The sequence below is a fragment of the Nelusetta ayraudi genome, unplaced genomic scaffold (assembly GCF_046127955.1).
Source record: "Nelusetta ayraudi isolate G7.1 ecotype Tasmania unplaced genomic scaffold, CSIRO-AGI_Nayr_v1 ptg000160l, whole genome shotgun sequence".
Classification (NCBI taxonomy): domain Eukaryota; kingdom Metazoa; phylum Chordata; class Actinopteri; order Tetraodontiformes; family Monacanthidae; genus Nelusetta; species Nelusetta ayraudi.
In genome coordinates, this window is record NW_027466210.1 from 38210 (window position 1) to 53747 (window position 15538).

General features: G+C 49.9%; 1 protein-coding gene across 1 annotated transcript; it reads left to right on the plus strand.

The window, feature by feature from the left end:
* The first annotated feature begins 3046 nt into the window (after positions 1-3046).
* LOC142880141 (BCL2/adenovirus E1B 19 kDa protein-interacting protein 3) lies at positions 3047-9669 on the plus strand. Its single transcript, XM_076013834.1, has 6 exons — positions 3047-3301; positions 6125-6275; positions 6354-6435; positions 7225-7298; positions 8243-8389; positions 8752-9669. Exons 1-6 carry the CDS (start codon positions 3259-3261, stop codon positions 8798-8800), a joined length of 546 nt encoding a protein of 181 aa, XP_075869949.1. The 5' UTR covers positions 3047-3258; the 3' UTR covers positions 8801-9669.
* The last annotated feature ends 5869 nt before the right edge of the window (positions 9670-15538 follow it).

Here is a 15538-nt window from a genome sequence, read left to right on the forward strand (position 1 = left end):
GACGGCAGCCGCGTGTTGTTCGAACAAATCCTGTGATCTGAACCAGCATCGCGGCCCTGCGGTTCAAACCGCTCCTCCTCCAGAGGAGAAGTGCAAGCTGTTGCCTGAATCTTCTTCTTCTGTATTTTTCCGCGCTCGTCTCCTCAGCTCGGTCCTCTCATGTGGAGCGCAGACAAAAAAATTTGTCATTATCGGCCCAAAAAAAGCCTCCGGTGGTGTAACAGCAACGTTCTTGGTTTGCGCGCGGAGGAAGAGCACCACCAGTTTTTTCCGGTGGCCCCTCATTAATCAGACTCCTCCGTCTGACCTGCTGGGTGCAACTTTAAGCAAATACTTGGACATGCGCTCACATCAAGTCATCAATCACGGCCCCAGTAATACAGGGCTGCAGTTTAAAAGGGACGCGTGTAATGGCCAACTCTAACCGTGGCCATTACCTGCGAGATTTTATTATTACGCTATCTCATTTTCGGGCGTGATGGATGAAGGAGGCGGGCCGGACCAGAGGACTGGACGGCTGGCGTTTTTCCCTCTTTGATGTGGGCCAGGGCCCGGGACATTGTCAGAGATCTTAACTTGCTTTGATGGATGAGGGAACTTTTGGCTGCTTTGTTTCTGCCGCCGATTAATGACTTTCTGCGTCCGTCCTCTTCTGGAGGACCGGAGAGGGAGGGGAGAGGAAAAAAACGCTGCTCTGCAACATAATAAATGGAGAAGAAGATGTACAGATAAGAAGAGCTGCTGCTGCTGCTGCTGCTGCTGCTGCTGCTGCTGCTGCTGCTGCTATATCAGGATATGGCATCATTTAAACTTCTGTGCAAACGCATCCTGCATCAAAGTTCAGAGGAGCTGCAGCTCTGCAGCTCTGCAGCTCTGACATGAACCCAGCCCAAGTCTTTAGGTCTTGTCCCATTCTTCTTCTTTTTTTTTTTTTTTTTTTGCTGCTCTCCACCAGGTGGTGATATTGTTCTGAAGAGATCCCAAGGTAAACGATGAGGTTTATCAAAATGCATTTTACAAATGTTTATTTTGTCCTTAAAAAAAAAAAAAAAAAATCAATGAAATCAGCTTTTCTTCAGCTCGCTCGTTTGACCTTCAATTCTTCTGCGTCCGCTCTGCGGTAACCTGGTGTCAGAAGGACAAAGTGCAACGCTCTGATGGTTCCGTGCGACGATTCCCCGCATTTGTTTGTTTGCGCTTGTGCTTCCGTGTGCTCGGAATCCAGGGGGCTGAGCCAGTGCACCGCTGATGTCACAGGCGCCGCCGAGCGTCTTGAAGGAATGTCACAGTCACACATGAATCACCGGCCACGGGGCCTCATCCACACGCATACATCGGAGGAGAGGGGGAAAGGAGTGGTGGGGAGGGGTGCGGGGGGGGATCGGAAACACGCTATCGATTCACTTTGCGGTGAAGGAGCGCTACAAACACAGAGTCGGCCCATGTTCTCCGTAAGACGATGCCGATGATGTGATGACGCGGCAGGCGTACGCTGATCCGCTCCGGGTCGCTTTCATTTGAAGTTCATGCGGCTCACATCAAAAGCCGCCACTTCAGCCTCTGCAGCCGCATTTGAATATATGTTTGATATATGTGCACACGCGCGCAGCGTAAGCGTGTTGAGCGCTGACTGCGGACCGGTTGCACTTTTAGTTGTTTTCTTCTTCTTTTTTTTTTCAGGCTTCTGCACAAGCCGGCCTCTTTTTCTCATCGCTGAACTGAAAAGCAGGAAATCTGGTGTCGTTTTCAACCAGCAGCGGCAGCAGGACTTGCGGTTACTCGGGGGGGGCGGGGGGGAAGACAAAAAGCGAATCAGGAAAAGTCACTTCGAAGTCTGTGGCCCGGAGGCCCCGCCGCCGCCGCCGCCGTCGTCGTCCCGTAATCCATCCGTGAACCCGTCAAATAAATGATGTGCGCTGTGCTATATTCCAGTTAAAGGGGGCTGGAATACAAGAGCTGACTGGACTGAGCGGCGAATCATTATTCACAGCTGGGAGTCTCGCAGCGCCCCAGCACACACGCTGGAAGCTTTTCCTCCTCAGTAATCTTGGCAGTTTTTGGTGAGCCGTATGTCAATAACTGACACGTGAACAGAGTGGATGTGTGCGCGTGTGTGTGTGTGTGTGTGCAGCCACCTGATTTATTTCACAATGTCCTCGCAATACTGTACAGGGCTCCTGTACTCGGCGCGGCCGCTCCGACAGAGAAGAATCCAGGAACTCATTTCCCAGGATGCACCTCACTCCTATCGTCCCCTGCATCCCTTCATTGGTAGCGGCCTCGTCCGCGGCTGCCATGGTCACTTGATTGGTGGTGACACTTTGGTGGTGAAGGGGAGTTTGGAAGTGGGCCACAGTGTCGAGGTCCAGACTCGGAGCCAACCAGCGCCGCTTCAGCCAGACTCCCCGCTGTGCAACCTCGGGCAGGAAACCCAAAATCACTCCGGTTTGGAAAAAAAAAAAAAAAAAAAAAAAAACCTCTCTGCAATGTCAGCGACCCCCATCACTCACGACTGATTGGTCATGTAAGACTCACTCCGTAGCTTCCCGCCACCATTGCCCCGAGAATTGCACAAAACCTAAATATCGCAATAATAAATTGGTAATGGAAACACCTAAACTTTCAAAAACACTGGTAAAAAACAAAGGTAAACAAACAAAAGCAAATCTGACGAGAATTACAGCTGATGCGCTTCACACCGTTCAATGGAAACACCCGCAAATCGCAATTGGGTTTTGTTGAAATTTTAGAAATATCGCTTTTATTTTGTGAAAAACTGCAATGGAAACACAACTACTGGCTGATCAGGTTTACTATGTGTCATCCAAAGAGGCGGGAGCCAGCGTGATGACAGGTAGGCGTTTGGTTCGCACACCCGGGGCGGCCCTGTGACCCCGCGGAGCTCAACCCTCGGCCTCTTTTGTTTACCTCCCTGCTGCGGACACGTGTGGAGCAGAGCTCATTGGGAGGAGGAGAGCAGGGGAGGGATGGAGGGAGGGAGGGAGGAAGGGAGGAGGGTGGTGGTGCTGGGGGTGGGGGCATGGGATTAGTGCTGTGCCGGTGCCCGGTTTTAGCCCCACAACACAAACACAACAGTGGCTGAGAGGAAGAAGCGGACACGACAGGAGGAAGGAAGAAGAACCAGAGGAAGAAGAAGAAGAAGAAAAAGAAGAAGAAGAAAGAGGAGGAGGACCATCAGCAGCATCCCACCGAGCTCCATCCTCTCCTCTGCTCTCCTCTGCTCTCCGGCTCTCCAGCATGTCTCTGTCCGGCTCGCAGACACCAGACGACGGACTCTACGGTGAGTGATGGAGGCGCACCATGCAGGGCCGCTGCCGGGCTGCTTATGTAATAATTATCTATCCGGGTTGCAGGTCTTTTTTCCTCTTCTTCTTCTTCTTCTTCTTCCTTAAAAGTTCTCAGCGTGCGGCTAAACTGACACTGTGTGCGTTTGGTGTGGAGGATAAACAATGAGCATCGTCTGGGTCATGTGTAAACACCGCTTGTTGTTTTGTTTTTATCCTCGTGCACACCGGCAACTTTTCTCCTCGTCATCCGGTTGTTGCCACCGACCGGCGTCACCGTATAAACGGATTCCATGACTCACCTGTTTGTATCACCGTAAGCCAATTAAGACGTTGAGATTTCTCGACGCTTATAGCTCCGGCACATTCCCCGGCCGCCAAGCATGCTGGCTTACAGCATACTGGGAGGAAGTGTTATGCAGGTGTGGAATGGGGAACGCCCTTGAGTTCATGGCCTTGAAGGCAAAAAAATTTAGATGACTATGGATTTTTTTTTTTTGGAATGGTTTTGTTTCCAGTTAATAGAATCACAGAGTGCGTTCTCAACGACAAATTAGCCAAATGAACATTATGATTTGTTATTTCCGCAAAGATAACCTTAAAATCGTAATCAAAGATGTCATTAACATGTAAAAAGGAACATATTTATATGTGCAACACATACATTTAAATATAATAAATATTTAGTTTTGTTCATTCTAAAACAGGACAACAATCCGTTTTAAGAAAGATTCAATTGTTCAATTTCAGGCCTTTCAAGCCAAAGATTTGTCTGTTTGTGTGATATTTTCACGGGCCCGGCGCACTGCAGTGATTCCAGTGTCTATCCTTCTCTGTGATGCTCAACGCCCTCATGAAAAAAAGTTAATCCGACACAGAACAGCAACACTCCTTCTGAAAGGAGGAACCAAAGGACGACACACCACCTCCTCCTCGTCCTCCTCCTCCTCCCCTCCAGACGCTCACAGCCGCGACTCTGTGGCGATGCTGGCGTTCATTCAGCCTTTACTGCGTCTCCCCCCCCACACCCCACCCCCCCCTCCTCATCCCAGCCCTCCCAAACGTTACATAAAGCAGATTTGGCATCGGCTCTCATGAATGTGCGCGGCAGAAACTGGTTTAGTGCCGCCGAAATGGTGACAGATAAGTCAGGCAGCGAGGCAACGCCGGTTATGTCACAACTCCCCTCTGTGGAGGAATAACTAGGCCAATGGCACAGTCCCCATCACCCCTCCCACCCCCACCCCCCGCCACCCTCACTGTCAGCGCCGGCTTTTGCTCCCAGCTCGGCCCGGCCTCGGCCTGCCGCCGCTTGTGTCGCAAACGCGCGTAAAAGTGACAATTTGCGAGGCGTCACGCGAGGCGGAAGGAGCGCCACTGGTGGGCAGATGAGGTGTTGAGATTTATGAAAGGGGGCCTCCTGATGTCAGGGAGGGATGCAGCAAGAGGGTGGGGGGTGGGTGGGTGGGGGGGGAGGTGAGGAGGAGGAGGAGGAGCGGCTGAGTGGCTAATCTCTGACAGAAATAAAACCTTACGTAAGCAAGCATGCTGTCAGCCCGAGTTAGCCCTGCCCCACTGTTTGGCTCTGCGCTGAGCACGCACGCACGCACGCACACGCTCGCGCTGAGCGTGCACGTGTAAATCTCTTTTCCCTGCCCTGTGCACCCGCTGACCCGCCGCCGTCCATTCATGAGCGCGGCTGCGTGCGTGCATGCGTGCGTGCGTGCGAGCGTGCGTCCCCGGGACCTCATTGATGGCGATGGATCAGCCCCGGGTTTGCATGCGTGTGTAAAACAACAACAACAACATCACGCAGCCACGCACGCGCAAAAGGTACATCCACCCTGCACGCACCTCCCCTCGGGTCGCGTCGGGTCGGGTCGCGTCGGGACACCTGTGACGGCGCTTTTAAGTTGCCACCGGCTAACCGCGCAAACACAAACAAGGAGCTTTGGTATTGCGGGGGAGGAAAAAAGTATTTGAAACAAGCTGCAAGCCCGAAAAAATAATAACCCCCCCCCCCAAAAAAAGAAGAAACCCCCCCGTAAAATATTAGCGATCTGAATCACTCACAGACCTGGATGCAGTTTGAGTAACTCAGGCTGACAACCGCCGTGACTCAGCTCCTCAGATCAAACACGGTTTGTTGCGTAGCTACTGAACTTTCTCCCTTTCATGTTCGACATGGCGAACCTCCGCGCTAAATACTTGATGGTCTGAGCGCGCCGAGTGAGAAGTCTCAAAACACCGCAGTTCACGGCGAGCGAACGCGGCGCCGCCGGCGACGTCACCGGCCTCGCCGACTGAGTTCTTGTCGCTCGTTGGGATTTCTTTATCTTTTCATGAAATACGATCCGCCGCGGGGCGGCGCGGCGCTCGGCCTCAAACTTCAGCAAATGACACAATCAGCATTCAGCCCCGTCGCGTCGTTAAAGCAAGAATAATAAAAATGCGTGCAGATGAAAGTTCACTCGCGCATGGAGGTGGTCCTGATGAGGAGGATGCGGGGGACTCATTATCATTTATTCGACAAGTCGACCTCTTTGATCGCGGCTGATCAATGGATATCTGCTCATCATTTAATTAAAGGAACCGAGGGGGATATTAATTGATTCCGAGTCTTTAGCTCCATATAAACACTGTTAAAGGCGAGAGGCGTGTTTGCTTCCTCATCATGACCCCTCTTGTCGCTCATTACCATCTAAGTGTGAGTCTCTGACGCCCCCGCTGTTCTCTTCCTCCTCCCCCTGCTGCTGACGGCTGCACCTCCGTAATGAACTCCTCCACTCTTTTTTTTTTTTTTTTTTGTAACCCATCAGGCTCTTGGGTGGAGCTGGAGGAGCTCATCGCCGCCGTGAGCCGCAGGGAGAGTCTGACGGGGCCGGAAGACAGCATCTCCTCCACCCTGCAGGGGGAGCTGGAGAGAATCCTGCTGGAGGCCCAGCTGGAGTGTGAGAGGAGTCGAGACAGGTAGGGGTTTCACTTTGTCTCGTTACGTTTGTGCAACAAAAAAAAAAATGAGTGCGTGTGAGTGACCGTCGTTCTCAGTCCTCCGCAGGTTGGGACCCCACAGTCGCCCGGAGCCCAGAGACCAAACAGTGACCAGGACAGCGACTGTGTCACCATACAGGTATTGCTGCACCCTCCTCCGTTTCAATGTCACGTAAATTTAAAGCCGTTCCGGTCTGCAGGAACATTGTGGATTAAGTTTCCTTGATACGTGACACTTGACGTCCTGGAAGGATAAGATAGGATGTAGCACAAGATGATAGGGGACTATACAATGCAATAGGATGCCGTAATACCATGAAATACAATACCTACCGTACTATGGGATAGGATGGGAAAGGATACAATGTTATGTGATGCATTACGATCTTTGATATGTTGCGGCAGGGGAGGATATAACGTGACAGAAGAGGATGCTATGCATCATGCATGTCATAAGATATGAAACTATACCATCCGACTCTATAGGATGAGATACAAAGTTTAAATTAGCAGCCTTGCACAGGTTTTCAAATACCAAATTATTTATCTACGAAAGAGGTTAAGGGCCAGAAGAAGAAAAAAAATAAGACAGGAAGGAGATTTTTTTTTTTTAAAGTTTCGATTTCGAGTTTTAAGTTGAAATTTCATGAATAAAGTTGAAGTAAACCGCAAACTGGTACTCCAATAAGCTTGTGCAGAGCCGTTCGACTTCTGACTTTAGTCTTGGAATTTCAACTTTATTTACATTGACTTTAATCACGAAATTTCGATTGTATTCTCGAAATGCCAATTTTACTCATGAAATTTCATCTTTATTCTCAAAAAAATTCCTAATGATGTTTTTTCTCTTCTTGTGGCCCTAATTCTCTTCCGTATTTTTTATCTCTTCTAAAATAAGAATAATGATTTCTGCAATTGTTTTTCCCAGGAGGAGGTGGATCGACGGGCCGACACTGACTGGGTGTGGGACTGGTCCAGTAGACCTGAAAACATGCCTCCAAAGTAAGGCCACACCCCTCTGGTTCAATCATAGCCCTGTCAAAATGTTGGCACTTGGCTGCTGCTTCTGCACTGCCCTCAAACACATCGAAGGCTCTGATAACTTTTCAAGAAGCACTTGCTGAACTTAAGCTTCGCACATGAAGTGGGAAAAAAAAAAAAGTGTTTTCTTTCCTCCACCACAAAATCTCTGCCATACTTTATTGAACGTGAGCAAACAGAACGTTAAAACTCGCTTTTGTTTGCGCACAGGAGGTTGCATTCTGCGGCTGCTTTTTTTTCTCTTCCTCGCTAACACAGGTGGTCTCATTACCGAGAAGTTGCCAGAGGAGAAGCTGAGCTTGTTTGCGAGGAAATAATTACCTCACTAGACCCTTTCGAACAGGCGCATTCAAATTTCATTATAAACTGTCATATGAAAGAGGCACTTCTTTGGGCTTTTTAGACTGGGGGGAAAAAAGCGGGCAGATTTATTTTATCTTTTAACCTCTTCCCTGTCTTTATTTTGGATTTGACAGCAAGTAGCAGACCCGCTTTAAATTTTGTTTACCGAGCGTTCGAGACGCGCACGAATCGCCCTCTTTATTTATTCACTCGGCCACGCTTGACATTTAATCTTCCGCAGTACAATAAGTCTCGTTGACAGGTATTAGCTTCACCGGCCTCAGACTCAGAGTGCTTTACTACCTGTCCAGCATCCCCTCTCTTGTGTTCTCATTACACGGGCTGAGTTATTTATTTATTGTTTTATTTATTTATCTATTTATTCCTTCATCCCCTTCATCCCCTCCTCTCTCTCTCTCTCTCTCTCTCTCTCTCTCTCTCTCTCTCTCTCTCTCTCTCTCTCTCTCTCTCTCTCTCTCTCTCTCTCTCTCTCTCTCTCTCTCTCTCTCTCTCTCTCTCTCTCTCTCTCTCTCAACTTTGGCCCTCCACTTTTTGCTGCCCAGGGAGTTTGTGTTCCAGCACCCGAAGCAGCAGGGCTCTCTCAGCATCAGGAAGACGGACGTGATGAAGAGGGGGATCTTCTCCTCCGACGTTCTCCTCGTCCTCGGCCCCTCCCTGCTGGCCTCGCACCTGCTCACGCTCGGAGTCGGGTGAGACCCCTGCAACAGTAAATTACGAGCGCGCTGAGTGTTGTGTCGAGATTTTTCATTTGATTTTGCATAAAATACTCTAGGACAAGTTTCTAGTTTCTCACTGCCAATCAGGTTTTTCCCTTTGTTTGTCCGCAGTTTTGATCACCCACAGAGTATTGAGCTCAACCCTAGCTTGAAGAAGTGACTTGCGATTGGCAAATGCATTTCACTCTTAAATAAACACTTACTTTTACAGTTTTAAGGTTATTAAGTGTTGCGTACGTTGCTGCAAAACGACGGCAGCCGCTAGCTTGCACACAAAAATGGCCTGTGTGGACTTGCTGGTCAACTGATGATCAATCACTGCTTTCTCCTTGCAGAATCTACATAGGAAAGCGTCTGGCCGCTTCCACAACTAGCACGCTGTGACATCCGACCGAAGCCCAGCGGCCGACCCCGCCCTCCCCCAACCTCACCCCACCCCTCCACACACACGTCCGCTAAGAGTCCGGCCAGTAAGGTCGCAGTCGACCTCCCCGCCCCCTCCTCCTCCTCCTCCTCCTCCTCCTCCTCTCCCCTCCCCGTCCACCGTTATTAATTTGCCTCCTTTGCTTTTCGTCACGGGGCAACATTAGGACCCTGCCTGTGCGTCTCTGTGTGTCCGTACGTGTGTGTCAGCCCTGCAGCGCCTGTCCGCCAGGCCCCTGCTGTCAGCCCGTGCATGTCGCAGGGGGGCTCCGGGAGCAGAGCGGGCGGACGCTGCTGCCGCCGCCGCCGCCCCGCTGAGTCAGGCTGAGGTCACTGCTACTCTCGCCGAGCAAGCGAGCGCAGCACTGATCTCAGCCAGACGAAGCGCTGAAAGAGAGGAGCGATTGTCCAGATACGGGACGGGAGGAGGGGAAGAAGGGAAGAGAGGCTTTAGCCGGGCTGGAACAATAATGAATCCCTTTGGTAGGAGAAGATGAAAGCGGATCGTTGGGAAGAGTCTGCCCGCATGAAAAATGATACTATGCGGTAGCCTTTCCTGCTCGGCCTTTGAAAGAAAAAAAAGAAAAAAAAGAAAAAAAGAAAAAAAAAAAAAAAAAAGCGAAATGTCTGTCGTTTGTCAGAAGCAATCTGTTAGAGACGGAGCCGCTCAGAGTGGTTCTGCTCGTAAAGTAGAGAGATTTAGTGTCCCGGCCGACTGTAGGAGTGGCTCCGGCTGTTGCTTTGTTCTGTCCAGTAAAACCAATTAAATGTTTGACCTCCAACAAAAAACAATCACAATTCCATTAAACTTCAGTCCTCAAAATCCTTAATGGGCTTCTTGTTTTTTTTTTTTTTTTTTATTCTTGTTTTTATTGTTTTATGCTCCCGCTCGGCCTCGTCTTGGGGCACATGTTCATCTCGTTTGGTAAATGCAACCGAGCTTTGGCAACAACACATCTTAAATTACGCGGCACCGCGGCGGGTTTTTCACGGTCCACCGTCGGCTGCTAGTGAGATATATCTAAATACAGACGGCGACACGCTGCAGAACCCATTTAGAAAGTTATTTACTCCTTTAGATCAGTTTAAATCACCGATCTGCCCCCGATCTGCGTGTTTTATGGGTGATCTTATACCTCAGCGGCGCTGACTCCCTCTTCCTGTCTGACCAAGCTTGGGGTGAAATGTTATGGCACTGCACCGGCGTGTCAGTCCAGTCCGCCTCTGCGGTTCCTCGTGCCTTACATCAGCCTGACTTCAGTGTTCCCTGTCTTTGACGAGTGCAGGTTTTGACGTTTTATTGCTTTCCCATAAACCAGAAACCTGTTTCCTCTTAACATCCAATGAAAATAGCTGGCCGGGCGTTTCGAGCGGTGGGCCTGACAAGCGCATTGACGCTCGCCGCGCCGCCTTTAGACCAAATGTGCCCATTTGTTGTCCGGCCGGTCCGGGCCCCAACGACTTTATCAGCCATTAGTGGAGTGTTTGATGTGAGGGCCCCCCGCTGGGCTTGTTAAGCGGCTCCTAGACGCAGCGAGCTGACGGTGCAGCAGCAGCCAGGGTGTCTTGGCTCGGGCGCTCGCAAGTGCAGCTGGTTTCCATTCGCACATCCATCTTCATGTAACACCCCAAACGCAACACGTGGGAAGCAGCGGCCACATGTTTGACACGGGTTTAACCGATGGAGCGTCCTCGCACAAATTGCACAAGCTCCGAGTAACTTTCACTCGCGTTTGGTCGACCCAGGGAGCCGTCGGACCGTCGATAGAACATTAAAACAAGTGGTTTCAGCATTATGCAATTCAAAAATATGTTTCCTTAAATGGTTGATTACTGTCGTGGTATGCACTCTGTACTTCCGACCAGCAAATGTGAATTGGAAACATCTGATTAGCTATCCAGCTGCATCATTCAGAAACCCCAGTGTCTAAAAGGACACACAGAAGGGTGTCGAAGCCTTTGTTTTTTTTTCAAAATGTGAGGATGCGAGGAAGAAAATACCAGAAAACGCAAGAAAAGGAGAAATAGTAAGAAGTAATAAAAACAGAGGTTTGTTTGAGTATCAGCAGATTAAGGACAGGAAGTGAGAGGCAGCGTTTATTTTTCAGGCTGCGTGCATGAGAGCAAAACTCAATTATAAACGCACCATCACTTTCTGGTATTATAATAATGATAATGACTGTCGCATTTTGTTGTCACTTCCTGCAGATCAGAATAGACCAAAAATCCAGGTCATAGTTTTGAGCTGCGTGTGCACCAGAACCAACCCGAATAGTTCGAGTGAGGAGAGTTGACAGGTGGACGCAGTTGCTTCCTGCTCAGGACTGAAAGGACCCAATGCAAACAGTTTGTGTTGGAAGCAGGAAGATGGATGAGAGATTCGAGAATGGAAATCTGGTGCAGCTGCTTTGAACAATGGAGTTCGGTCCCTTTTTTTTTTCTTTTTTTTTCTGAGTCATTTTTCTCCGGTTTCAAGGTCAAAACGCAACGTTCCTTCCAAGAAAGTGCCGCTCCAAATCATAAATGCCTGCAGCATTAGTTCATGGTCATACTTCACCACCTGGTCAAACTTCACCTCGGACGTCTTCGGTGTCATCGCTCTGAAAGCTTTGCGTCACATGACGCTGTCAAGCGCATTTCCCGCTCCCGTCTCCCTTGCGTGTGCATGTGCTCGATCGAGGCCACTGAAAGGCTCAAATCAGCGACCCTCTTTTGGACGCTCGCGGCCGAGCCACATTCGACTTGAGTTTCTTTGTTGCGTCCACACTCTGTGAAACTCGACCCCCTATTTCCTCCGTCTGGCTACTCGGGGGCTGGAGGGTTGAGGGTGGTAATGCATTTCCCAGAGAGACAGATGTCTGAGAGCTCTGCGCTTCAGGAAATGAATAGATTTCTCCCACAATTCGGCCGCGCTCTCCTCGGACGGAGAGTCCAGTCGGGGCATGAGGACGGATTGAGGTTGTTATTGGTTACTGACCGTTATTAGCATGTCGCGCTTGCATCTGAAAATCTGCGCCGTCACATTTTGAGGGCAAAGGGGCTGCGCATGAGGCATTCAAGGTCTGCGCACCACTGCGGTCGCCCTCCTTTGCAGCTCAGATATTACAGGTTTGCAACCTGTGAACCCGGTCCCATGGTATGAAGAAGTCACAAAAGTTCACAGCAACTGTGCGAGAAGACGGTGATTTACAACAGCACATCCCACCTGTGACTGTCTGTTTGCCCCGAGCTGAGGATTAATGGGTTTTGGAGGGTGGAATCTAGGACAATGTGCAAAGTTAAAAGGACGACTGCAGCCTGGCACCGCCCAACACACATTGCTTCCGACGGGTGGGTAAAAGAATTCCAGAAAAAAAAAGATTTTTGTATAAAATAAATAAAATAGATGGCCAAATATCTTTTAGGCTGCCTCACAATGGCTTCACTGATATTTGCCTTGTACAAATCTGCACTTTTGCGGAGGGGCCAGGGCCGCAGGTGAGGGCTGGTGTTCGGGGGAAAATCACACTTGGTTATAAGCGCGTTTCGGTCCGAATGTTTTGAAAAGGCACCATCTGTTTGGCCGAGGCTGAGAGGTGTGCGCCTGCAAATCCAGTTAGGCAATCAATCATTTTCTACTTTCCTTTCAAGAATCCAATAAGGTCAGCTGACGCTCTCCTCTCAAGGTGCTGATATGCATACTGAGTGTTTGGAGTGGCCCGAGCCTCAGCCTGCTTGTTTGAAGTCGGCCTGCCTCTCAAACGCGCCCGCACCTGCAAACTGTTGCATTCAAAGGAGCTATAAAAAAAAAAAATGATATTCAGCCTTATCAAACTCAAGGAAAGATGAATGTTGCCATGTTGGCTGCAGAAGCGAGTTGAGCGTGACATCAGTGGGGGGTTTCCTGCCCCTCCAGCTCACAAAACTGCGTTAATAAACAACAAATGGTGATGATCCATCACCACGAAAACCACTGAAGAAAACAGAACAGGAAGTGGCGGTGAGTCTTGCTAATGCTGCAGAGGTTAGCGCGGCCTCACGTGACAGATGGGATATAAGGAACGGCGCCAAACATGTTGGCACTCCAAAGAAGAGTTAAAAAGAGGTTTAAACACCGTGAGGTGTGATATGGAGCTACTGCATTGACTAATCAATAGAAAAGCCCCCAGTGTTTTAGCGACCTGGCTAATCTGCTTAGCCTGATTTGTAAGCTGCGAGTTGAAAGACAAAAAATTGGTCGGTTGGTCGAGGTCAACTGGCCCTCTCGCACGACAAAGACACCTTTGGCCATGAACATCATTAATGGTGAGAGGCACAGGAGGGATTGTTTCACGGCCGAGGAAGTTGAACATGCTCATGGAGCAGTTTCCTGCTGCATGTTTCCGAGAGAGAAGCACTCTCAGAGAACAGCCGCGAGCGTCCGGACCAATGGCCGCCCTCTGCTGCCGACCTCGCTTGCTCAGACATGCTCGGCCTCAGCGGTGCCAGAAATGTGAAGGATTGATGAGAGCACCTGGCCGCGGGACTCGGCGGAGGACAATGCGGCGCTATTCACCCTGTGTAAACACGCTGCTTAATGCATGCGTTTTGTTTCTTTTTTGCCCTCTCCTTTGTTTGCGCTCGCATCCCGTAGCAGTTGTTTAATTCACTTCACGCCGCGCTACAAAGCATGCTCTCTGACGCTGAAGGGAAGATTTAAAAATAAATGTGAGGCGGGTAACGGGCTGAATTCCCCAGGATGCTTCACCAGAACTTCACCGGCGGAGAAAAGAAATGATTTCGCTTGTTCGCCTTTGCGTCTCTGGCAAAGATGTGAGGAGTCGTATTCCAAATATTCCAGCTTTATTTTTTTGACCAGCGGAGGAAACTAAAGATACATCTATCGATTGCCGCTCGATCCTGGATGGGCGAGTTCAAAGCCGAGAACAGTGTTGAGATGTAAATATCTAAGAGAGGGGAGACAGGAAGGAGCGGTGGGAAGAGCTGAGGTCTGTCAGAGAAGACAAAAGATAACAGAGCAGCGAAGGGGCAGAAATGGGGTCAAGTGACTCCAGCACTGATTTGCAGCAGCTTCCATCCACAGCGTGAGTGTGGAGTGCAAGGACTCGAGGTGAGACGGAGTGAGTGAGTGTGTGCGAGCGAGTGAGTGACGGGGCAGCTGGACGGAGCGAGGGTGAACTCGGGGTCCACACATGGCAGATCCATCAGCTCCGCCTCGGCACCATTTTTTTTTTTTTTTTTTCCCTCCCTCTCTCTTTTTTTTTTTTTTTTGCAGGAGAACACATTTATTGAGCAGCGTTGCATAATTCTGGAACCTTCTCAGAAACCGCATTGTTGTTTTTAGGAACTATTGCCCCCCCCCACCTCACCTCACCCCACCCCCACCCCACCCCGCCCCGCCACATTCTGCACTCCTACGTGCACCAATCATCCGTCCTTCTGGCGAAATGGCCGCATTTTCTTTTTTTTTATTATTATTATTCATCCTCTTCTTCCGAGAAAGGACGTTTCAGGTTTATGTTACGGCGTCTACAAATGAGTGATTTTACAGGCTAATGCGAAGGCGGGCCGTTCCGATTGGGTCAGGTAAATGGAATTGAAGATTTATGGCGATTTCTTTCTCCCGAGACGCATTCTCGAGACGCTCGTGACGCCGCTGCTTTTTTCCAAAGAGCCCGGGCTTGCGAGTCGCGCTCCCATTCCGCCGGAACAAACACGTATTTATACATTCATTTGTTCCAAATAGCTCAAGGCCAAGGACTCAATTACAATCTACAATTGTAATGAGCCGGGGGCCTTTCGAACCCCCCTCTCTCCCCCCCGACTCCTCTCATCCCGCATTAGCCCGGAATAAATTTTATGATTAATTTTCAAATCTCCCACTTTTTTTTTTTTTTTGATGTATCATTTGTATTCATGCCCCTCCGCGCCGCGTTAGACGGTTCCAGGAAACGCGACGGCTTCATCCGCCATGACGCACCAATTTGGCTCAAGAGTTTTGCAGCCCCCCAAAAAAAATATGCCGCAGGATGTGGCTCCGTTTATTAAGGCCCCTGCCTGGGGTTCAGGGTTACAGTCTGTCTAATACCAAATATTCGGGCAATTTAATACCGTAGTTTTGGTGCTGGTAGAGTCGGGACGCGGTGCCAGACTGGAGGTTTGGAGGGTTTTTGATGGATGCCGCAGATTTAATGAGCTGCTGGATCAGGTGGCGGCGGTGGCGGCGGTGGCGACGGCGGCGGCGAACTCGCTGACAGGCGGCCGCTGATCCGTAACTTCATCAGGTAAGGACGGCGGGCGGCGCGTAAGACGGCGTACCCCACAGCGTAATGAGCACTTGGCGGCGCCGGAGAGACTTACGGCCACCGCCAGCCGGGCTTTGCTGTGTCATAAAGTGTGCGTCCAATTCCTTCCGAGACGAGGGCGTCGACGTAAATTCCTTTATAAACGGACGTCTTGGAGGAAGGACGCGGTTGAACGTACGGTAAATATCGCTGTATTCTCTGGCGGGCGGCCAATAAAATGTGAGCGGCTTAATGAATGGCCCTGCAGTCGCACATCTAACCGCTATTATGCTTACGCCGAGTTCTCTCAGATGTTGAAATTTAGCACAGATGGTTGGATTCAGTCCAAATAAATACATTTTAATTGATTCATTGGCAGCATTCCCGACTTCCTCCTTCTGTTGTGTGTTTTCCGACTGGTCAAACATTGATAACT